Source organism: Ochotona curzoniae, unplaced genomic scaffold (genome assembly GCF_017591425.1).
Source record: "Ochotona curzoniae isolate NIBS_2020 unplaced genomic scaffold, NIBS_Ocur_1.0 contig_2294, whole genome shotgun sequence".
Lineage (NCBI taxonomy): Eukaryota > Metazoa > Chordata > Mammalia > Lagomorpha > Ochotonidae > Ochotona > Ochotona curzoniae.
In genome coordinates, this window is record NW_024465405.1 from 454,599 (window position 1) to 479,059 (window position 24,461).

The following is a 24,461-nucleotide window of genomic DNA, read 5'->3' on the forward strand; positions in this document are numbered from 1 at the left end:
GAATGTGTGTCCCTCTCAACTGTATAAACAGTATTAAGAAGGAAATTAATTTAAAAAGAAAACTAACCTGACAAGATAGATAAACGCATTAAGCACACCTCTGCATCATTTGAGTCAGGTTCTTGAATGGATGGGATTTGAATGTCCTAGACGTAGGAATAAGAATAAGCAGAGATTATCCTGTGATCAAAAGCAGGAAATAGGAAGGAAGAGGGGGAAAGGTGACTGGCACACTGACTAGATTGGAAGCTTAGTTTGGCAAAGAGAAGATGGAAAGAAGGGTGAACGACATTACTGGAAAATGAGCAGATGTGCCAGGATTGTCTCATTATTCCTCTACCAGCTTTTCCACAAGTTTGCTGCTGTATGGTAGGGTTCATTCCTTTGCACAAAACTCTGTCCTGGACTTGGCGCAATAGTTCAACTGGTTAAATCCTTGCCTTGCATGCGCCAGGATCCTACGTGGGCGTTGGTTCATGTCCCGGCTATTCCACTTCCCAACTGGTCTCTACTTGTGGCCTGGGGAAGCAATGAAGAATGGCCCAAAGCGTTGGGATCCTTTACCGAACAAAACAGCAAACTGTCCTGCTATGAGTCGTGGGCATCCTTAAGTCCCAGGTCAGAGCTCACTTCTGAAGCATTCCTTGTATGTGGTGCTTGAACTCCAAACTTAAGTGCTTTTAAATAAGATTAAAAGACATTCAGTTAGCATTCTGAAGTAATAGTCACAAGTATGTTAAGTAGCCCTGGATACTTCACCTATGAGATTTAGTGAAGCAGAAAATGCTTACTAAATTTATAAAGTTAGTTTGACTCCTCTATCCCCTACCAAGTAATAAGGATATTAGCTATAGTACCTGGTGTTGTCGTTGTGCTAATAATTTATTAAAGAATTTTTTAAAAATAAAGACATTATCTCAACCCTTCTATGTTGAAACAGTTGCAGTCTTCGTTGTTTTATTATAACATGACAAAATGTTTGAATTGGTAAGGCCCAAGCACTTGGGCCATTTTCTGCTGCCTTCCCAGGAACCTTGGCAAAGAGCTAGATTGGAAGTGGGGCAGTTGAGATTTGAGTTGGTGCCCGAATAAGATGTAGAAATTAATTTTAATAGAGAGAAGCTTCATATATTTGTCTCCTTCACATTTGAAATTTGAATTTGCCGTTAGAATTTGAAAATGGAGGACAGTTCTTAGAAGTATAAACTTGAACTATTTGCAATAATAACAACTTTCAATCACGACATAGTCTTCTTTTTTAAAAAATGTGTTTTATTGGGCCCGGCGCGGTGGCGCAAGTGGTTAAAGGTCCTCGCCTTGCACGCCCGGGATCCCATATGGGCGCCAGTTCTAATCCCGGCAGCCCCGCTTCCCTTCCAGCTCCCTGCCTGTGGCCCGGGAAGGCAGTCGAGGACGGCCCAAAGCTTTGGGAACCTGCACCCGCGTGGGAGACCCGGAAGAGGCTCCTGGCTTCGGATCGGCATAGTATCGGCCCGTTGCGCTCACTTGGGGAGTGAATCATCGGATGGAAGATCTTCCTCTCTGTCTCTCCTCTCTGTACATCCGCCTTTCCAATGAAAAAATAATAAAAATAAATCTTTTTTAAAAAATGTGTTTTATTGAAGTTTGGTATGTACCTCAAATTGTTTATGAAAGTATACTATATCTTGATTATGAAGTTTACTGGTTTAATAGTCAAGTAGAGTAACACTGGGCCCTTAAATATTTTATGCAGCTTGGACCGTCCATTGGTCTCTATACGTGATCTTTGTTTTCTGAATAAATTGCAATGAGCAGGAAGTGGTAAAATGGATGTTGAGCCGAGTGCTCCCCCAGCATGACTGCCTCCCCTGTGGAGGAGGCCCTAGGGAACGCCATGGTCACACACTGTGTGCTCCCCCAGCATGACTGCCTGCCCTCCCCTGCACTGGAGGAGGCCCTAGGGAACGCCATGGTCAGCACGCTGGCGTGGGGTCACTGGGACAGGACTCTTCTTCCGTTTACCCTGAATGTTGAAGATGCATTTCTCTTGTCAGGACTTCAAATGGCAAGTTGAGTAAAATTCTTACATCTTGATTTAAAAGATGTTACCATTAACACTGTTGATTCTCTCTGTTTCTTCTCAGGACCCCAGAGCAGTGCCCCAGTGTTGTCTCTTTGTTGTCAGAGAGTTACAACCCTCATGTGCGCTATGGAGCCGCCCTGGCCTTGGGGATCTGCTGCGCGGGCACAGGAAACAAGGTAAAGCCCATGCCAGCAGGCTTGCTTCTTTCCTGGCGCCAGACTGTTTTCCCGCACAGGAAGGTTTATGTAAGCACTGTAAAAGTGCAAGAATAATGGGATCTGTATGGCTGAGCTTGCCTCACAGCTTCCCCGGGCTCTCTGCTTTCCAGTGCTGCACAGGCCAGAGCTGAACAGTGCGTCCATGACATGGGTAGCTGTAATGTCTCTGAGCACTGCTCCTGGGTTTCTAATTGAATCTTTGAGTGCTTGGGGGAAGAAAGGAGTGACTTCTGTTTGAAAGGCTTGCTCTGGTCTTTCTACACGTGCAGTTTGTATAATTAATATTAGAGAAATCAAAGCTGTCACCTCAAGCCACCGGAAACTACTCCGACTTGAAATGTTTCTGCTTTAAGCAAATCATCTGTAATCTTATACTTATCCTGGTTATGTTCAGTCCTCAAAAATTACAAAATGAAGAGCTGGGTTAGGCAAGGTGATTTGGAATTATAATTTATCATGAGATTCACTGTGAAGCACACTGTTGCTTCCATCACAGGTTTTCTGGATTCCAGCTGTGACGTGACCGTCACTCTGACTGTCACAGCGTGCACACGCACACCGTGGCTGTTCGCCACAGGTGGACCTTTCCTTGAACAGAATACACAAACGAGCATGCAAAGAATATTGCTTATGTTTTTATAGAGAAATTAATCACTTTTTCATCATTGTAGAATTTCTTACATGAAAATGTCTTTATTAAGTGTGGAAGATGTAAATTATAGAAATTGACTTTTATTTTTCCTTAGGACATACTTGTTCTGTAAACAAAGAAAAATGTAGTTGGATGCATTATTAAATATTTTCCCCCTCATAACTTAAGTTGATGTTAATGTCCAGCCTTATAAGTTACACGTAAATTACCTTTTTTTATATATATCTAGAATATTCTGAACATACCATGAAGTCTAGGAACAAATGTTCTTTAAAATAAAGTACCTGACAAGTTAACTTAAAAATTCTTATTATTCCTACTAAAAAAGAGTCTGTTTAGTTTCTAGAAAATTTTTGTGATCTGAGATTTTATGCTTTGATTATTTTTATCTCAATTCATCATGTTTTCTCTGATAATTTGCTTACAACATCTTTTATCTCAGAAGAGTGCTCGAATTCTAAACTTTCTCACTTTACATCAACTAGATTGTAGCTTAAGTAGAACAAACTCAGTTCTGAAATATTGTATGAAGCAGTCAAATTAACATGTCATTACACTGGTATATGAAAATGCTGACTTAAAGTAGACAGTAAGTAATTTGAAAATCCAGCCATGTCAGTGTTATTTATTTCAAACTTTTCCCCCCATGACTTCCAGGAGGCAATTAACTTGTTGGAACCCATGACCAATGACCCTGTGAACTACGTGAGGCAAGGAGCACTCATCGCCTCGGCACTCATCATGATCCAGCAGACTGAGATCACTTGTCCAAAGGTGAGCAGTGCTTGTTTAAGTGCATGGTTGAGCCCAAGGATCCAGTCCATGGAGTTACCTACCCAAACTTTTGTGCCTCCTATTGACCTCTAACAGTTTATTCAGTGGGATAACGTGCTCCTTTGATGGAGGAAGTATACTTGGGAAATCCATGACTTTGAATTCATCCTTCTGAAAATAGAGGGTTTTCCAGCACTTGGTGTGCTACCTGGAGCCTCGGGTAGGATTCAGCGCGTCCACATTCTTGGTGCCGTGGCCTCCTGGTGATCTTCCAAACCAGGCTTCCCTTTTACTCTAGCATGGCTTTCTTCCCCATTTCCCCACTTCTGTTCCACAGAAGCAGACTTTCCTATCTTATCCATCTTGTGGATGGGAGTGTCCTTTCCGTACGGTTGCCTCTGCCAATAGCCAGTGCAGTCACTTATTTTGATGTCAGCACCCAGTGACCAGAGCACCCAGAGTGCTCCAGATGGTCCCTCACAGCCACCTGGCTTTGGGGAGGGAACAAGGCCACAGCCAGGGGCTTGCGGAGGTCGTCCCCACATTCTCCACCAGGCACTCCAGGAAGGATCCCTGATGGACTCTTCAGGCTCCTGATGTAAAGCTTTCCTGTGACAATCTCACAAACTCATGTAGTTTTGATATTCAGTGTGTCTTCACACTTCAGACAGAGTTTCTGATTCTTACAGGAAGCAGAAAAGCACATATATTATACACATTTACTGAAACTGCCGCAGTTGTTACGTGACATGGGTAGTTCCGGCACTGATGCCAGATGTCCTAACTGCTGCCTTGAAGGTAGGGCATTTAGTAGGCTGGTATTCCCTCTACTCATACAGGAAAATGAAGCTGACTATGTAACACTTTTCTTTTGTTTTTTTTGTTTTGTTTTGTTTTTTTGAAATTTATTTGAAAGAGTTACACAGAAAGAAAAAGGGTACTTTTACTCACTGGTTCACACCCCAAATGGCAACAACCAAGAGCTTCATCCATATCTTCCACAAGGTCCAAACAGTTGAGCAGTCTCCTGCTGCTGCTTCTCCCAGGCCATTAGCAGGGAAATGAACTGGAAGTGAGCAACAGACATGGACCAGCATCCGTCCATATGGGAAGCTGGCATTGTAGGAAGTAACTGTCCTTGTTACGCCAACAACACTGGCCCTAGAACACTCACTTGTAGGAAAGTATATTTTTGGAGAGGTAGAAAGGACATATTTTTAAGACTTGTTTATTTTTTGGAAAGGCAAATTCACAGAGAGAAGGAGAGACAGAGAGAAAGATCTTCCTTCCACTGGTTCACTACCCAAGTGGCCACAGTGCCTAGAGCTAAGCCAATCAGAAGCCAGGAGCTTCTTCCAGGTCTCCCAAATGGGCTCAGGGTCCCAAGGACTTGAGCCATCCTCTGTTTTCCCAGGCCACAAGCAAGGAGCTTGAAGGGAAATGGAGCAGACAGTACATGAATTGGCCCCTGTATGGATGCCAACACCATGGGAAGGAGAATTAGTGTATTATGCTACCACGTTGACCCGTTACTATCATTTTTCATTTATTCCGATTTAATGTACCTTTATCAGAATCATTTTCTCTTTTTTTTTCTAAATATTAATTGATTTTTATTTGAAAGGCAGATTTACAGAGAGAAGGCATAGAGAGCAGGCCTTCTTTATGCTGATTCACTTCCCAAATGGCTGCAACAGCCAGAGTTGAGCTCATCTGAAGCTTCAGGTCTTCCGTGTGGATACAGGACCCAAGGACCTATGCCGTCCTCCACTAATTTCCTGGGCCATAGATAAAAGCCATATCAGAAGTGGAATAGCTTGGGCACAAACAAGTGCCCATATGGGATGGCATCATCACAGAAAGGATTAGCATATTATGCCACCACATTGGCCCCCAAAATCATTTTTAAGACTTAGCAAAAACTGTGAAGATAGATTCACTTTCCAGCTTGTTGTTGTCATACATTATTATACTATATCCTCTAGATCATAAACATAATTTCCAACCCCAGACCTCATTTCTGTTAGTGTTTAAAAATAATAGCTGTTAGGGGCCTGGCATGATGGCTCAGTAGCTAAAGTCCTCACCTTGCAAGCACCGGGATCCCATATGAGTGCCAGTTCGTGACCCAGCTACTACTCTTTCTGTCTCTCCTTCTCTCTGTAAGTCTGACTTTCTAATAAAAATAAATAGATCTTAAAAAAAAAAAATGGGCCCAGTGCGATAGTGTAGTGGTTAAAGTCCTCATCTTGAACACGCCAGGATCCCATATGGGCACCAGTTCTAATCCCGGCAGCCCCACTTCCCATCCAGCTCCCTACTTGTGGCTTGGGAAAGCAGTTGAGGACGGCCCAAAGCCTTGGGACCCTGCACCCACATGGGAGACCTGCAGGAAGTTCCTGGATCCTGGCTTCGGATTCGCTCAGCAGCGACCGTTCTGGTCACTTGGGAAATGAATCATCAGATGGAAGATCTTCCTCTCTCTCTCTCCTCCTCTTCTCTCTCTCTTCCTTCCTCCTCCTCTCTGTATATCTGCCTTTCCGATAAAAAAAAAAAATGAATCTTTAAAAAAAAAAATAGTTGTTGAAGCCAGCATTGTAGTGTAGTAAAGCCACCACCCACAATGCTGGTATTCTGTTCATATCGCAGCTGCTCCATTTCCTATCCAGTTCCTTGCCAATGGCCTGGGGAAAGCTGCAGCAGTTGTCTGAAGTACGTGGGTTTCTTCCACCTATGTGAAAGAACTGGATGGAGCTCCTGCTTGACTTCATCCTGGCCCAGCAGTGGCCATTGCAGCCGTCTGGGGAGTCAACAATTGAGGTCAGCAGTGTGGCATAGCAAGCTAAGCCTCCACCCCATAGTGCCAACATCACATATGGGTGCCAGTTATAGTCCCGGCTGCTCCACTTCTAATTCCACTCCTTGCTTATGACTTGGAAGGACAGCAGAAAATACTCCCAAGGCCTTGGGCCCCTGTACCCAAATGGGAGACCACTGCTTTCCCAGGCCATAATCAGGATGGTAGATGGGAAGTGGAGCAGCTAGGTCACAAACCAGCACCCATATAGGTGCCAGTTTTAGAGCCTTCTGCTCTACTTTTGATTCCTGCTAATGCACCCATGTGGGAGACCCAGAAGAAACTCCTGGCTTCTGGCTTCAGCCCTGACTCTGGTGGCTATGTGGGGAGTGATTCAGCAGGTAAAAGACTTCTCGTTTCCCCCCTACTGCCTCTCCGTAGCTTTGCCTTTTAAAAAAAAAAGATTTATTTATTTTTATTGCAAAGTCAGATATATAGAGAGGGGAGGAGAGACAGAGAGGAAGGTCTTCCATCCAATGTATCACTCCCCAAGTGACAACAATGGCCAGAACTACACTGATCTGAAGCCAGGAACCAGGAGCTCTTCCGGATCTCCCACAGGGTCTCTTGCAGGGTCCCAAGGCTTTGAGCCATCCTCCACTATTTTCCCAGGCCACAAACAGGAAACTGGATGGGAAGCAGGATGGGCTTCCAGGATTAGAACCGGTGTCCATATGGGATCCCAGTACGTTCAAGGCTAGGACTTTAACCACTGGACTCAGCTTTGCCTTTCAAATAAATGAACAATTAAAAAAAAAAAAAAAGGAGGGGGTGTGAATGCTTTCTTTGTCAAATATTTTACAACCTAAAGCATGGGTACAAAGAATCTCTCCCATAAAAAAATGTGAAGTGGCATCACCTTCTTTGTAGATCATAGATATACTTTGTAGTGTCACACGTGAGTTTTTCTCAGTTGAGTCATTCCCTGTATGCCTGCAGTGTCTAAGGTTGGGGCTAGTCTGGCCTAAACCAGGAATCAGGAACTCAGTCTAGTCTGTTTTGGAGAGCAAGGCCGTCACCTGCTGCCTCCCAGCGTGTGCTTCAGCAGGAAGCCAGACTCAGCCCAAGACACTTGGGTATGGGTGAGGGACCCAGGTGGCATCTTTAATTGCTGTGCCAAGTACCTATACCAGTAATATCTTGCTTAACCAATTTAGGTCAGCTTCTGCAATCCGTAATAACTCACAGTTTGGGTTAGGTTGTTAGACATTTTTTTTGGTCGACCATTGTGATTACCTAGAAATATTTCTGTAGGGAAGTGTAAATTTTATAAAATGAAATTATAAACATAGAATTTTGTATTGTATTCTTATAGCCTAGCACATTTTTTAACCATACTGTGGCCTTAAAAATAGGAACTTGAGATCTTAATAGTGCCAGGGGTGAGAAAAATTAAAAAAACTGCAAGAAATTGCCAGAAACAAAATAATGCTAATAGTCTTGAGGAATAAAATGAGGCCATCATCTTACAAGGAAATAATGACAACAGCAATATGTTCGGTACAGTGGCCTCAGTTGTAGCTTGGGAAGCCTGCCTCCCTTCTGAGAATTCCTGGAATCATTACTGACTGCTCTGCCTCCAGTCCAACTTCCCACACATGCGCATAGCTGGGCAGTGAGATTTGGAGCTAGCCATAGAGAATTATAGCAATTCATTGGGCCCGGCTAAATCCACGCCTTGCAACCAACAGAATCCCATATGAGTAAGGTTCATAACGCAGCTGTTTCAGTTTCTATCCAGCTCCCTGCTTGTGGCCTGGGAAGGCAGCTGAGGATGGCCCAAAGCCTTGCACCTGTGTAGGAGACCCCGCGGAGGCTCTTGGCTCCTGGCTTTAGATGGGTTCAGCTCCTGCCATAGCAGCCACTTGCGGAGTGAATCAGTGGATGGAGGCTGTTTCTCTCTGTCTATCCTTCTTTCTGTATATCTGCCTTTCCAATAAAAAATAATAAAATAGATCTTCAAAAAAAAAAAAAAAAGAAAGCAATCCACAATCTCTTGAAATTACAAAACTCCAAAACTTGTAATTAGAAAACTTGAAAAAAATACTCGTGTATTTTGCTGATTCAATATATTAGTCTGTGTGATTATAGGGACTTGCCCCACACCCCACTGGGAGCATTATGTAGTTCATGTCATATTTTTGCGTTAATTTTTAAAATATATTGTTCAGTTTTACTGAATGCATTCCTATTGTCTGTCTTAGGTATAATTTTTTATCTATATAAATTTTTATTTTGACATTCTTTACATAGTTAATTAGGGTAAGAAGGTTCAAGGGCTACAGGAAAGTGGATAATACTAGTATGTTTTCCATATTGTTACCTTCATGTTTAAAGGGGGGTATTAAGGGAGAAGGCCCACCCAATTTCCCACCCTCCCCAGGTCCCGGATGTAGGGCATGCTCTGAGGTTCTTGCTCAAGTGGTTTTGATATTGCAACTGTTATGAATTGCTGTCAATCTTGCCACTCTAAGCACTATGCGGTCTTTGAAAAATCCACTGATTGACATAGTCCACCATAGCTGAGATGGTTGGCTGACCTGTTCTGTCTTCTCTCTTTTCTTCATTAGGATTCTGAGTCCAGCATTTAGATTAGGAAGATTAGGTATAATTTTATATTTAAATTTTTCTCTATGCTGCTTGCTTTGTCCAGTGTTGTAAGTCTTAAGCACGTGAAACTTCCATCCTATATAAGGTAAAGTAAGTGGTCATCTAAAATAAGTTCAGAATCAAAAGAATTTAACCTGTTGAACCCAAAGTAAAAGAAAGCATCAGACCTTAAGATATTCTAAGCTAGCAGAGACCTATCGTTGTAATTTAATCACACTCTGTTTTATGCTTAAATTAAGACCTGGAGAGGTGAGTGACTTAAAAATTGTCATGTGCCTTGTAGTTGCAGAGTTAGTTCATTTGTTTCTCACGCTGGGATTCCATATGGGCGCCGATTCTAATCCTGGCAGCCCTGCTTCCCATCCAGCTCCCTGCATGTGGCCTGGGAAAATAATAGAGGATGGCCCAAAGCCTTGGGACCCTGCACCCGCGTGGGAGACCTAGAGGAAATTCCTGGTTCCTGGCTCCTGGCTTCAGATCAACTCAGCTGCGGCTGTTGCAATCACTTGGGGTGAATCTTCGGACGGAGGATCTTCCTCCTTGTCTCTCCTGCTCTCTATATATCTGACTTTGCAATAAAAATAAATCTTAAAAAAAAAAAAAAGGATATGGCAAACCAAAATTACAAGCCATCCCACCCTATATGAGTCAATACATTCTCAATTTTGGATCAGTCCTTGGAAATTTGATCTGTGTAGAACATGAAAAATCTCCGTATGAGAATATACTTAATCCAAAGTGTGTCTCATGGAGCTTTGGTGAAGGATAGTTTACTTTAACATGGAAATGAAGGATTATGCTTGTTAGGAAATCTGCAAGGTTGTTGCTAAGCAGCATGGCTGTGATTCATAGTACAACAAAAGACTTAGTGTTCGCATGGACTGTTAGTTCTGCTGGACTAACAGTGGAGCGATGTGTAGTCACGTCCAGCATTCCCTTGAGCCTGAGTCATCTGCTGGAACGAGAATGGAAAACAGAACTGGTACCCCACACCATGAGAGTCTTAACACCCATGATTTCAACCACGAAGCAGTCCTGCTTTCAAGTGTGGCTTTGTGAATGAAGAACTGAGTCACTCAGTGTTTGACAGTCTGTCTGTATCTACTGCTCTAAAATGGCACAACTGGATCAGAGTGTAACTCTTTGTCTTCCTCTTCCAGGTGAATCAGTTCAGACAGCTGTACTCCAAAGTCATCAATGATAAGCATGATGATGTTATGGCCAAGTTTGGCGCCATTCTGGCCCAGGGCATTCTGGATGCAGGTAACTGTTTTCCCATCAGGCATAGGGGTTTATTTAAACTGAACCGAATCAAATAGTTACTGCAGTGCACTAATGGTGCCATAGTGGAGCATATGAGCATATATGGAGGCTGCAGATCCTAGAGGTGGTTTTTAGTAGAATTTTTCAAGCTTTGGATGTCAGTCCCCTTACAGTGCCAATCGCTAACAGGTGTTTCAGAACATCATGGAGGGGCCAACACCTCAGCATGGCAGTTGAGGGCATCAGCATCCCAAAGGGCACCAGTTTTGAGTCCAGGCTGCTCCACTTCTGATCTATCTCCCAGCTAGTGTGCCTGGGAAAGCAGCAGAGGGTGTCCCAGTGAACCAGTAGATAGATGTTGCTGCCCTCTGTCTCACCCTCTACCTTTCAAATAAATCTTTTTAGAAAAGGAAAGAGGGTTTAGTACAGTAGCCTAATGGCTAAAGTCCTCACCTTGCATGTGCCAGGATTCCATTTTAGCATCGGTTTGTGTTCCAGCTGCCCCACTTCCCTTCCCTTCCCTGGCCCAAAACCTTGGGACCCTGCTCCCACATGGGAGACCCAGAAGAAGCTTCTGACTCCTGGCTTCAGATCGGCTCAGCTCCAGCCATTGCAGCTACTTGGGGAATGAATCAGCAGATGGAAGATGTTTCTCTCACAGGTGTAGAATCTGTGTAAATCTGCCTTTTCAATAAAGATAAATAAATCTTTTTTAAAAAGGAAAAGAAATTACTATGTGTGAACTCAAAATACTAAGAAAATTCAAGGGCCGGGTAGGCCCCCTTCCTGACCACTTGACCGAGTGACAGGCATATTGTAACTGCTTTCTGTGTGTCTGTAATGCTCCTCGCCCTAGAGGCAGAGGGTAACGCACTCTACTGTCTGCGTCTTTTCCATTACACCGTGACCTGTTGCAAAAGCTAAAACAGTGTCCTTTATAGCATCTTGTGCTCAGATTCAAACCGTCATTTGCCAACAGGAAGAGAGAGCTTTTTAGGTAAGGTGAATTTCCAGGCGTCCCATAGCTCACTAAATTCAGAACTGCCACCTGCCCGTTGTTGTGATTCACAAATCCCAGGGCAATGTCAGTGCTTCGTTCCACTTCTCTATAGTTGAACAAAGTTCTTTATACTTTCTGTTGTATTTTTCTCATAATTTTAATAATTTTTATATTGTTTATTGTCTAAAAAAGAATCAGGAAACATTCTTGTGTATTTTAACAAATGCGTGAGTATCTTCCTGCGTTCAGACAGCATGATTAAACTGGAAAATAAAACTAAGCCTGACTGTGTGCTTGCAAATATGATATATATTGTTCTTTTTATTAACTTATTTACAGCCAGTGTAGCATAGCAGGCTAAGCCAATAGTTGCAACCTAGGTATCCTGTGTCAGAGTACCAGTTCAGGTCGCAGCTACCCTCACGTCGATCCAGTTTCTGCTGCTGCACCTGGGAAGATGGCAGGAAATGCCTCGGTACTTCACAATGAGGCCAGGCTTTCACCTGACCCGGAAATAACAGTGCAGCACTTTGAATGCTGGCAACCTTAGATTGCTCACTGACTAATTCCAATAACTCCACATTAGATTGTATAAGCTATGACCTTTAAATAGTCGACACATGCTTCCCTAGTTTTTTTCTTTCTTTTTTTTTTTTTTTGGCGGAGGGGAGGGTTTGTTTTTTGTTTGCTTGTTTTAGATTTATTTGCTTGCTTGAAGACAGAAAGCTGTCATCACTTGTTTACCCCCCAGAAAGCTGCAATGCCTGAGCCAGGAACTCCGTATGTATCTGTCTTGTGAGTGCCAGGGGCCCAAGCACTGGGGTCATCTCGTGCTGCTGCCCCAGGAGCGTTAGCAGGATTGGAAGTGGAGATGCCAGGACTCAAACTGCTGGTCAGTGCTTACAGAATGCCAGTTTGCAGATAGTGGCTTAACCTACTGCACCACAATGCTGGCCCCTAGGAGCCTTTCCCTTGCTGAACTGCCATTTATTGTCTGTTTCCCTGTAGGTGGTCACAACGTCACCATCTCCTTACAGTCCAGGACTGGGCACACTCACATGCCTTCTGTGGTTGGCGTCCTGGTCTTCACCCAGTTCTGGTTCTGGTTTCCTCTGTCACATTTCCTGTCACTGGCTTATACCCCTACCTGTGTCATCGGCCTTAATAAGGACTTAAAGGTATGTTGATGAGACTTCCGTTTTCTTGTCTGTCCTCTTTATATTCACCATTCACTCAAAGAATCTGTTGGAAATTTCAGAGATAAATTAGTATCTCATCAATAGCGTATTTTTCCTTTCCGGGTGAATCATCACCTTGAGGAGTGTGTCAGTGGGAGAACTGAAAATCAAGTCCCTTAGTTAGCTGTTTGATGTGGGCAAGTCAGTTCAGAGGGAATTTGATAAAAGAAGGAAGAAACTTCATGGACCATTCCATTGAGTTGTATCTAAAATTAGAGGCTGTAGGGACTCTTTAAGGACTTCAAACAGATGTATGACATGAGATTTACATTTTAGAAAGTAGCAGGGCCTGGTGAGGTAGCCTAGCAGCTGGAGTCCTCACCTCACACACACCAGGATCCCATATCAGCACCGGTTCTAGTGCTGGTGGCCCTGCTTCCCATCAGCTTCCTGATTGTGGCCTGGGAACACGGTCAAGGATGGCGCAAGTCCTTTGAACCCTGCATCCACGTGGGTGATCTGGAAGAGGCTCTGGACTCCCGGCTCCTGGCTTCAGATTGGCTCAGCTTCAGTCATTGCAGCCACCTGGGGAGTGAATCAACAGACGGAAGGTTTTCCTGTGTCTCTCCTCCTCTCTGTATATCTGACTGTTCAATAAAAATTAATCCAGCAGCAGGAGATGGTCCAAACACTTGGGCCCTTGTGCACATGTGTGAGGCCTGGAGGAAGCTCCTGATTCCTGGCTCTAGCCTTGGACCAGCTTTGGCCATTGAGTCCATTTGGCTAGTGAAGAAAAGATCAGATGAAGGTTTGGGGGAGATGCATGTTTCAGAGCTCTAGGGTGCTAAAGTGGCTCGTGTCGGAGTGAATTGTTACCCATTGGTAGAGGTGACCCGTAAAGCCAGCAGTGAGAAAACAGGACAGAGCAAAGCGGGTCTTGTCGGCCACAGCCTTACTGTGGTGAATGACCTAACATCACACTGTTAATTGTTGCTTGCTCTAATCAAGTTTGTGTTGAAGTCTTCTCAGTCCTGTGGCCTGGTTTTTCATCATCTTGTGTTTTGAAGTTCAGAAGGCCTGACCTCTCAATAACTCTTAAACCATCTCCCATTGAGGCAGATGGGTTCAACAGGAAAGTTTAAACTGGCCAGTGAGTAATGTGAAGCTGACCCCCCGTTGGGCTCATGGTTCTCCTATAGGACATTATCAGATGATGTAGAAATTGTCTGTGGATTTATGTAAGTTGTTAGTGTGCAACTGGAGAAGACATGGAAGTTTGATGTGCAGAAAAAATAGTGTCAGTTGATCTGATTCCCATGTCACACGTAGGACTTAAATCATTGTAGCAGGTTGGATTATCAGGAAAGAATATTAAAAGAAAGTGAGTATGTGGCCCAGCCAGGTCAGCTGCCGCCTGGTGACGCCAGTAGCCCAAGCAGGCGCCAGGTTATGTGCTGGTTCCTCACTTCCAGCCTGGCTCCCTACTAATGGGAAAAGTGGCAGAAGAAAGTCAAGTGTTAGGTCCTCTGCCAGCCACATGGAAGGCCAAGAAAAAACTCTTGGTTCTGTACTTAAGCCTAGTCATTGCATCCATCTGGGAACCTCAACAGTGGGTAGAAGATCTCGTTCTCCCTCTCTGTAATTCTTTCAGATAAATTATTAAAAAAAAAAAAAAAAAAAAAAACATTGTGGGAGGGTGTTGCCATTGTGACCTAACAGGTTAATCTGCCACAGTTTGAGTCCCAGCTGCTCCACTTTTGATCCAGCTCCCTGCTAGTGGCCAGGGAAAGCAGGGAAAGATGGCCAAAGCCTGTGAGCTCCTGCACTCAAATAGGGAATCCAGAAGAAGCACCTGGCTCTGGCTGCAGCCTGGCCCTGCGCTGACCATTACAGCCAGTTGAGAAGTGAGCCAGAGGATGGGAAGTCCATCTCTCCCTCTGTCTTTGCCTCTCTGTAGCTGTGCCTTACAAATAAATAATACTACATCTTTAAAAAGGGGTCGGGGGAGTAAAATAAGGCCTTTTCAAAGACACAGAACTTCAGGAAAGCATAGACGACAGCAAGTAGCTCTTTGTAAAGCACCCAAAAACTAGTAAAGTAGAAGGCAGTGCCTTTCAGTGACCATACTGAGTGGATCTGTGACTAAACGTCTAGCCTGCGGAAAACTTCCAGCTTCCCCGTCTGTGTGTGTGCTTGTTGAGAGCATATATTAAAATATTCATGTTGGTTCTCTTAATGAAAGCATAAAATTGATTTCTCCAGATGCCCAAAGTTCAGTACAAATCCAACTGTAAGCCGTCTACGTTTGCGTATCCTGCTCCTCTGGAAGTCCCAAAGGAAAAAGAGAAGGAGAAGGTGAGTTCTCGAGCCGCAGTTACACCTGCATGCAGGAGCTACTCCGGCTTTTCCTTGGAAGGGTTCCAGTAACGCTTGTCAGGATGAAACGCAGCATTAAGCAAGAGGACAAATGTAACAATAATGTTAAGTAAAACCCCTTTTTCTCTCTTGATCATCCAAGTTCCATGTCCCAAAACTCACATCTTGTTCATCTGCAGGCTGTCTTCGTGCGCTTTAGTCTATGTGTGCTGCTGGTGGAACTGTTTTCCACATGCTGCCCTGCATCTTGTTGTTTTCGGCTTATTATCAGTTCTTCGTTTGCTTTCTATTTAAAGCTATTTCTGACTTGTCAATTCCAGAATGAGAGCCTTGTGTGAACCTGCCTGAAGGTCGAGCTTTCAGATATGAAGGGCCTGGATGATGAGGAATGCCCAGGAGTGCCTGTTTAGCCCAGCACTTAAGCCACATCCCATTTCAGGGTGCCTCGATCGAGTCCCAGCTCTACTCCCCGTTCCAGGTTCCCGCTGTTGCACACCCTGGGAGGCAGGCGGTGATGACTGAAATCTTTGGGTCCCTGCCACCCGTATGGGACACCATACTTGAATTCCCAGTTTCTGGCTTTTTCTGGCTCTTGCCTGTCCCAGCCTACCCTGTTGCCAGTAGGTGGAGAATGAGCCAGAATGTGGTAGCTCCCAGTGGCTCTTACTCTCATTCTCTCTTTCTCTCACTGCCTCTCAAATAAATAAGTTTTAAAAGTAATACCCATTATTTTCATAGGTATTAATTTGCCTTTCAGAATATATATAACTGATTGATAGTTCCACTAATTGATAGTTAACACAGAGCTCGTTGATAGGAGATAAATCAAAGGCTAACACATTACAGAGCTACACTTGCTGGCGAGTCACACCTTACTCAGTAGGTTATCATTTCATGGCAACTTATGTGTAAGAAAGAGGTGGAACCAGCATTGTTGCGGAGCGAGTTGAGCTGCCACCTGCAATACCAGCATCCCGTGTGGATACCGGTTCAAGTCCTAGCTGCTACTCATTTCTGATCCAGCTCCCTACCATGCCTAGGAAAGCAGCAGAGAATGCCCGGTCCCCTGCACCCATACGGAAGACCGGAAATACATCTTTCTTTAAAAAGGAAAATAGTTCTCTTAGGATAATGTTTTATATTTTCAAGTTATTGGTTACTTGCTCTTAAGTTTCTGTGTAAGAAGTGATAATTATACAATTAATCAGATTTGATGAACATCTTGCCAAAAACATCTTGTTTCCTCAGCTGTGCTTTGGGACCTCCCTTTTGGATTAAAAACAAGCTCAGCCTGTATGACAGTATTGCCTGGTTTTTCTGTCCTTGCTGCAGCTTTGGTGTCCCTGAGAGGCACTGCAGAAGCTGTAGCTGGGCTAACCACTCAGCCTTCATGTGTAGTGCCTGCAGGGCGCGCGCATGTGCGCGCGCACACACACACACACACACACACACCACCACCACCACCCACCCATGAGAGCATATCCAGGAGCACTGGAGGGACGGTTGTGTGCCCTGGTGCTTTCCCTAGAAGACAACCAATACTGTACGCTCAGAGTGCATGATAAAGAATATGCCATCGACCCGGCAGTTACAACACCTGCATCCCACATTGCACTACCTGGGTTTGGTACTCAGCTGTGGCTCTTAATCCCAGCCACCTGGAAATGCAGGTTTTTCGAGGCAGTATCAATGGCTCAAATAATTAGGTTCCAGCCACTTGCCTGAGTTCTCGCCACAGTCAGTACTGGCATCTTGGGAACGAAGCCGTGGGTGAATGCGCTCTTTGTCCCTCTGTCATTGCTTCCCTATAGCTCTGCTTCTCAAACAATGTTTCTAACTTTTAAAAAGCAGATAATAGCAAATTTCTACCCAGGGTAGGCTACAGATTAAAAAAAAAAAACCTCAAATTCTATTGGACACAGGGCTCCGGAAGCTGAAGATTGTCCTGATGATGATAGTAAATTCTGTAAACAAATGCCCTGCTACCTTTTGCCATTTGTGATGTATTTCTTTTGTCTGTAATGCTTATTGCCACACATTGAAGATTATCATGGGACTGCATTCTCTTTAGGCTTTTGCATCCATGTGTTGGTAAGGGATTATAACAACCTTGTTCACTTCCTCTAGGTTTCTACTGCTGTGTTATCGATTACTGCCAAGGCTAAGAAGAAAGAAAAAGAAAAAGAAAAAAAGGAGGAGGAAAAAATGGAAGTGGTAGGTGTAACTTGGTCGTTACATGGGTTGATAAGAGCTGCGTTTCATGGTCCAAATTGTCCCTTAATTATTATCATGCCTTGCAGTTGCCTTCCTTCAAATAATTGTCCTGTTTCCAGCATGTAGATACATATCACTTTACTTGAAAGAAACTCTAGAAGCTGCATCCCTTTGTGGGAAGAATAAAAGATAACACACTAAGCATGAGTTCCTAGAGCATACTCCAGCTAAATTGACCTTGAGGAGGAGTCAGGTTTTCTGCAGAGAGGGGAAAGATGGGAGAGAGAAAGGCCTTTCCAGCGAAAACATTCCAACAGAATCTGTCTTCTGACCTCTGCTGGTAGAGAAACTTTCTGATCCTTTAAATCCAAGTCAGCTCCCAGCCGCCAAGCAGTACTCTGTCCCTCCTCTGAGCTGTACCTCCCCTCTGCCTACTGTTTTCCTTTCGCACATAATGGTTACTAAGTGCACTTACCAAATATTAATTCTAGGTTTTGGAACAGAAATGTACCCTTGTTGAACTTTGTTTTCTCTCCTTTTTTAATTTTCTAGGATGAGGCAGAGAAAAAGGAAGAAAAAGAAAAGAAAAAAGAACCTGAACCAAACTTCCAGCTCTTGGATAACCCAGCCCGGGTTATGCCTGCCCAGCTTAAGGTCCTCACCATGCCAGAGACCTGCCGCTACCAGCCCTTCAAACCAGTAAGCGACCAGTGGCTCTTGGCTGGAGGGCAATGGAATATCAGTGGAGAATGGGAAATCCCCAGAAGCTGGGGGTCAGACTTGCTGGTGCTGAATCTGTTAGCAACTTAGAGATTTTTTTTTTTTAAGATTTTTTTTTTTCTTGGAAAGGCAGATATACAGAGAGGAGGCGAGACAGAGTGGAAGATCTTTCATCCGCTGATTCACTCCCCAAGTGGCCGCAACGGCTGGAGCTGTGCTGATCTGAAGCCAGGAACCTTTTCTGGGTCTCCCACACAGGTGCAGGATCCCAAGGCTTTCCTGGGCCACAGAGAGCTGGATGGGAAGTGGGGCTGCCGGGATTAGAATCGGCACCCATATGGGATTCTGGCATGTGCAAGACAAGAACTTTAGCCACTAGGCTACTGCACCTACATTAGAGAGGCCTACATTAGAGAACTTTGTCACCTAATTTTTCATGTAGATTTGGAGGAGCTTTTTTTCTTCTTCTTTAAGATTTATCTATTTACTTTAAGTCAGAGTTACAGAGAAGAAAATAGAGATCCTGTGACCTTAAGCCAGGTACTAAACCTCTCCCTGCCTCAGTTTCTTCTCCTGTGAAATAGAAATTATCCCTAACTCAGAGATGTGGCACAGATAAATAAGTCCCTGTACACGCACTGAGAGGACCTGACAGCACTCGATAAGTGATTGTCGTCGTCATAATTAGCACTGCTCTAAGAAATGAATTTTAAAAGCAGGAAGGATCTTATTTCAGGGTAGCATACTTCATGGCCTCAAGAGCTGGGGCTGGGTCGGACCAAAGCTGGGAGCCAGGAACTTCCTCCTGGTTGCACACATGGGTGGACAGGGACCCTGGTGCTTGGGCCATGATCCATTGCCCTCGCACTGCACAAGCAGCTTGCTGAATTGCAAGTGGAGCCCCTGGGGTTCAAACCAGTGCTCTAATGAGGTGGTGCGGACCCCATTAGAGCTTTCTACTCAACTTTCTCAGACATAAACTGTCACTGCAGTGGAGCTTTATCGAGCTGTAAGCAGCTCCTTCCACTGGTCACATTGCAAGATTCAAGCTAGATTTCCTCTACTCCAGTTTAGCATGTTATACTTAACTGTTGGCCATAACCTGGAGCTACATGTTTCCAAAAAGGACATTGTCTTCTGTTTGGTAGAAAAGCCGTCTCCACTTGGAGTCAAGTAAACTTCAAGGGCCGTGGAGAATTAGAGTTAGTACAAATGTCATCTACTTTGATTGTTCTTGGAATAAGTAAATTAATTGTAAAGGTAGAGTCTGTTCATAAAATGTATCTTTGAGAAAAGCGGATTTTTTAAGAGGGAGAATTGGGGTAACTGTGTATGGATGTGTATGTGTTGGGAGAAGGGAAGTGGTTCAGAAGTCGGCGAACACACACCAGGGTTAGAGTTGGCAGGCACGGTCCAAGGGGGAGAAATCGCATTAGGTCGAACTGCAGAGGCGTGTACGTGTGTAAGCCATCTGACTGATGGCCGGGCTCTGCCCTCCCCAGTAATGGGCTTTGGGAGAAATTGGCTTTCTGCAGACGTGCGCCGCCTCTGCTGGCTGATTGGATTAGCAAGGGCTGCTTTCTGTTTCCTTTGACACGCAAGCACAGAGAATGAGGTTAGCGCTGCAGAGACAGGCGAATAGCCCGGGCTTTGAGTTTGCCCTCTGCTGACATGTTTGAGAGAGAGCATAATGGGATTGTTGATGCCGTTTGTTCTCATTTTGTTTATCGTCTGTTTTTTCATTGGTTTAACTCATAAGTATTTTTCAATTAAAGTGAAAACACTTTGATCTTTGTGATATTTTAAGTTATTCTCTGCATTGTTCTAAGATTGCTCTAGAAAAAAAATGGCTTTTATTTGAAGATTCTAATGACTCCTAATGATGGTCATCTCACAAATATTTAGTTTCTTTTAAATTTATTTTCATTCTATTTGGGGGAAAAAAAGAGATTTAAAGACCCTCCAGCCTCTGATTCAACCAATATGCCCTCAACCAGGGAAAGGTCAGCCCTCCAGCCAGGGCCAGGAGCTCCATTTTGCCTCCCACAGGGTGGCAGACACTCAAATACTCGAATCCCCACCTGCTACCTTCTAGACTTGCATTAGCAGAAAATTGGATCCGAAGTGGAGAAGTGGGGGCTCAAGTCAGCCGATGCACCATGGGATGGATGCAGGGGTCCCACACAGTGACATGGCCACTAAGCCAAGTGCCTGTCCTGTTTTCCGCATTTGTAGCTAGCGCCCAAGTTTATCTCCTAGCTTATGCTCCTAGCTCAGGAATAAGCATAGAATAGCCATGTTCTCCCCACAGTCACACTGAGGCTGTGAGTCACCACCATGGCTGGGAAGTCATATCCTTAAATCAAGCTAGTCAGGGCTCACTTGGTGCCAGAGAGGCTGAGCTGCTGGAGATGGCCACATTTCCTGGTAGAGTCTGGCAGTTCCACTCTCAATCCTGCTTAGTGCCAGTACTCCCTGTGAGTCAGCTGGTGATGGCTCAGGCCCAGCCCTGGCTGTCAGGAGACATCTAGGGAGTGAACCAATGGATGGAGGATGTGTGTGTGTGTTTGTGTGTGTGTGTGGCAAGTGAATGAAGATAAACATGTTTTTTTTTTTAAGATTTATTTTTATTACAAAGTTGGATATACAGAGAAGAGAAGAGATAGAGAGGAAGATCTTCTGTCCGATAATTCACTCCCCTAGTGACCACAATGATCGGTGCTGCACCGATCCGAAGCTGGGAACGAGGAACCTCTTCCAGGTCTCCCACGTGGGTGCAGGGTCCCAAAGCCTTGGTCTATCCTCGACTGCTTCCCCAGGCCACAAACAGGGAGCTGGATAGGAAGTGGAGCTGCCGGGACTAGAACCGGCGCCCCTATGGGATCCTGGTACGTTCGAGGCAAGGACTTAAGCCGCTAGGCCACAGCGCCGGGCCTTAAACATCTTTTTTTAAGATGAGATTATCATCTAAATAGGGCAGCATCGCGTTACTCCAGCCACAGCTGCTGGTCCATTTGCAGCTGCCCCTCTCAGATCACAGTTATCTTTCTACTGGTGCAGCATCTGTATCTTTGGGCCTCCGTTTTTTGCTTCATGGAGTTTTGCCATGTAAGTGTGCAGTGCAGTAGAGTTACACCTCTGCCTTGGTGTTTGCAGCTCTCCATCGGAGGCATCATCATCCTGAAGGACACCAGTGAGGACACTGAGGAGCTGGTGGAACCTGTCGCAGCGCACGGCCCAAAGATCGAGGAGGAAGAGCAAGAACCAGAACCCCCAGAACCATTTGAGTATATCGATGACTAAGACCTGAGGTGTGTGGGCAGCACAGTTGCCTAAGGGGAGCTCTGTCCGGCTGTCACAGCTGCTTTCTGAGAGGACCTTGGCTCATCTTTCCCCTTCTTCTTGTGCCTAATCCTCACACAGGGGATGTGGACAAATAGAATCATGATCGTATGCATTTGCATGAACTTTTTCAAGTCTCCTTGCGTATCTGTACGGTGTTAAAACGTCCCCCATTTGCTCATCTTTCTTTCTTTCTCCATCACATTGAATTCCTCTACTACAATGCTGTTCTGACTGGGTGGCCCGAGACTGTTTTCACAAGCCCCCAGGGAGATGGAGCTTACTGCAGAATGTAGATCTACTCAGTACTGCCTTCACTGAGAAAGTCTTACACACACTGGCGAGGGGCAAGGAGTTAGACCAGTTGGTTAAGATGCCCACGGCTGCCATTGGCATGCCTTGGTTCAGTGCCTGGCTCCGGCTCCGGCTCCTACCTGCAGCCTCCTGCAGGTACAGCTGGGAGGCCTGGCTGGGGGTCTAGACTCGCAGCTTTGGCCGTAGCCCAGCAATGGCTGTTGTGGGCGATTGGGGGCTAAAGCAACAGAGCGCTCTTTGTCTTACTGTCCTGCCTCTCAAAATAACTGCAGAAAAGCCTGCTGAGTTCAGTTTGCTCCCCGTGCAGTGGAGCAGCCCACTGTGGAGCTCGGCGCCAGTCCATCCTTACTTTCAGAGCAGTTTAGATTTCTCCCAGAAGCTCCCTCTTCTCCTTTTTTCAAATTTCAAGTACCACAACGGAATTGTTGGACAGAGCACTTGGTGTGTTTAAGATAGGGTGCTCATAAGGGTTTTGGGGTCAATTAGACTCTTGCACAAAGCTTTGCCCAGTCAGAAATGGTGGTTACACCAGTCTTTGTGCACTGTCAAAGCATGCTTTTAGATGGAAAACACTGGAATAATAGAATTACACTGGATAGAAAAGTCTGAATTCTGTTGACTGGCAGCGTGTATTTGAAGATATGTGTATGAACTGTCTAATCAGGATTCGCTACTCCATCATAAACATTTTTAAACAGATGCTAATTACTTTCTAAGGAAATTAGGACAGTAGTGCCTTTTTACATTAAAGATCTCATTGCAAATCCAGCGTGCTATTACACACTGGTTAGCATTCAGTAAGAACTGCATAGATATCTTAAAAGAATGTTGAGGCCAAAGTCTTTTTTTGAAAATGTGTTTATTTTTCTTGGACAGGAAGGCAGATTTACAGAGAGAAGGGAAGACAGAGAGAAAGTTCTTCCATTTGTTGGTTCACTCCCCAGATGGCCGCAATGGCCAGAGCTGAGCTGATCTGAAGGCAGGCTGAGTCTCCCATGTAGGTACAGGGTCCCAAGGCTTTGAGCCATCCTCTATTGCTTCCCAGGCCACAGGCAGGAAGCTGAATGAGAAGTGGAGCAGCCGGAACACGGAACCAGCACACATATGGGATTCTGGTGCCTGGAGGTGGATTAGCCAGTTGCACCAATGTGCCAACCTTAACCATTACTGGGAAAGTGTATTCCTGCCTCAGGGAGACTGTAGGATTGGGCCTTTGGAGAGAGGAAGACAGGCTGGCTTCCCTGCCGTTTAACCTGAGCTCTGAACATTCTTTGAGCCTTTAAGGTCTCCTAAGCATGTTAAACCAAGTGCTCATGAACACGCGGTCGCAGAGCCAAATCGATTCTCATTGGCCCTTCACAGCCTTTCTCAGAGTGACTGGAAGCCTCCAGCTCTGTCCTTCAGGACTGTGGCCTGCAAAGTGCCTTAGAGGCGTGCGGTGGGATAGTGGGTAAGATTGTCTTGGCATGAGCTAGCCTGTTAGACCGCAGGGGTAGAGTCTGGGGCTTGTTTGGAGTTCTAGTAGCTAGTCGTAAAAATGTCTTTAATTCAAAGAATGACCCTCACGTCCCCCATGGCCCTTCCCTTCCCAGGATCTCATGCGCTCACCCATGGAAGGTCGTTCAGGTCCCGTGGGACGCACCTCCGAGGAGTTCGTGCGAAGCCCGCTGCCCAATGCATGTACCGCTGCCTCGCGCCGCCCCGAAGCACCCGGCCCCACAACTTTGTTTGGAAAGAAGATATACAAGTATTTAGTGTGCTCTTTCACAGAACTCAATTTTCAAATAAATATATTAAAATCTTCAGATGGACAAGACCTTGTTTTTTGGCCTGCATTTTTAATAAGTAGATTTAATTCCCACACCATGAGATGCCTCAATCTAAAGAGCTAAATCCTTTAGTTGCTGCAAATGTGTGACTTTCATGTTGGTGGATAAGTAAAGCTTTGCTTAAACTGTAGACCCCCTAAAAATAATGAGATGCAATCAAGCCTTGCTCGTCACTGAGGAGTTGTCTGCAGTGTTTTTAACTCGACCAAAGAGAGGTACCATCGCTCACGAGAGGAAACCCTTTGGGACCCAAGGAAACGGTCTGATCAGACAGCTCAGAAGCATTTGACCACCTTGACCTGTTGTTGCCTGCCTTTGACCTTGTTAAACATAAAGAATAGAAATTGCTCCATTTCATTTAGTCACAGGAACTCCACTTTCTCTTCATCCACCTTTCGGTAGTTTTTAGAAAGTTAAGAGTGTAGGGGCAGTTGACTCTGGTCAGATGGTGGCCTCACGGGTCAGGACACTGGCACCCCTTCCCAGCTCCAGCTTCTGCTTGCAGCTTCCTGTAACGGGGCCCCCCAGAGGCACCGGGGACACCCAAGCCCTTGGGGTTCCTGCCACCCACTGGGGTAGGAGGGACAGCTGGATTCCACTCACAGCTCCTGGCATGGGCCTCAGCCATAGGGCCCTGTGGGCACTGAGGAGCAAGACAACTGAAGGAAGCGAGCACTTTCTCTCTCTTTCTCCCTCTAAAGAAAGGTCATTTAAAAATAGGGAAATACAAAACTTTAAAGTATATTGATGTACTTTGGCAGTAGAAAAAAAAATTTAAGATTTATTTATTTGGAAGGCAGAGCTACAGAGAGAACGAGATCCACTGATTCAGCTCCCAAATGGCCACAATGCCGCAGCAGGGCCAGGACATTCATCTGAGTCTCCCACGTGTGCCGAGTTCGGAGCTCGGGAATGGTGTATGGAGTCAGCGATGAGGAAAGGCACGGACACTGTTCCTTGGTGCCCTCTCGCAACGGCTCAAGAAGCTGTCTTTATTTACCCAGCCACATCACAAGCTTCTGCACAAACAATTAATTGTTCCATTTTT

The 24,461-nt window shown here is 45.0% G+C and overlaps 1 protein-coding gene across 2 annotated transcripts in view; it reads left to right on the forward strand.

The window, feature by feature from the left end:
• Positions 1-23,398, forward strand: part of PSMD1 (proteasome 26S subunit, non-ATPase 1) — a 75,523-nt gene extending 52,125 nt beyond the window's left edge. For both annotated transcript variants that reach the window (XM_040972282.1, XM_040972283.1), the window contains exons 17-25: positions 2,127-2,241; positions 3,593-3,709; positions 10,337-10,439; positions 12,448-12,617; positions 14,880-14,972; positions 17,121-17,207; positions 17,760-17,906; positions 21,084-21,238; positions 23,177-23,398. In XM_040972282.1, the coding sequence (XP_040828216.1) occupies positions 2,127-2,241; positions 3,593-3,709; positions 10,337-10,439; positions 12,448-12,617; positions 14,880-14,972; positions 17,121-17,207; positions 17,760-17,906; positions 21,084-21,230 (979 nt within the window). In that variant the 3' untranslated portion in view covers positions 21,231-21,238; positions 23,177-23,398. The remainder of the gene's footprint in view (positions 1-2,126; positions 2,242-3,592; positions 3,710-10,336; positions 10,440-12,447; positions 12,618-14,879; positions 14,973-17,120; positions 17,208-17,759; positions 17,907-21,083; positions 21,239-23,176) is intronic.
• Positions 23,399-24,461: the final 1,063 nt, after the last annotated feature.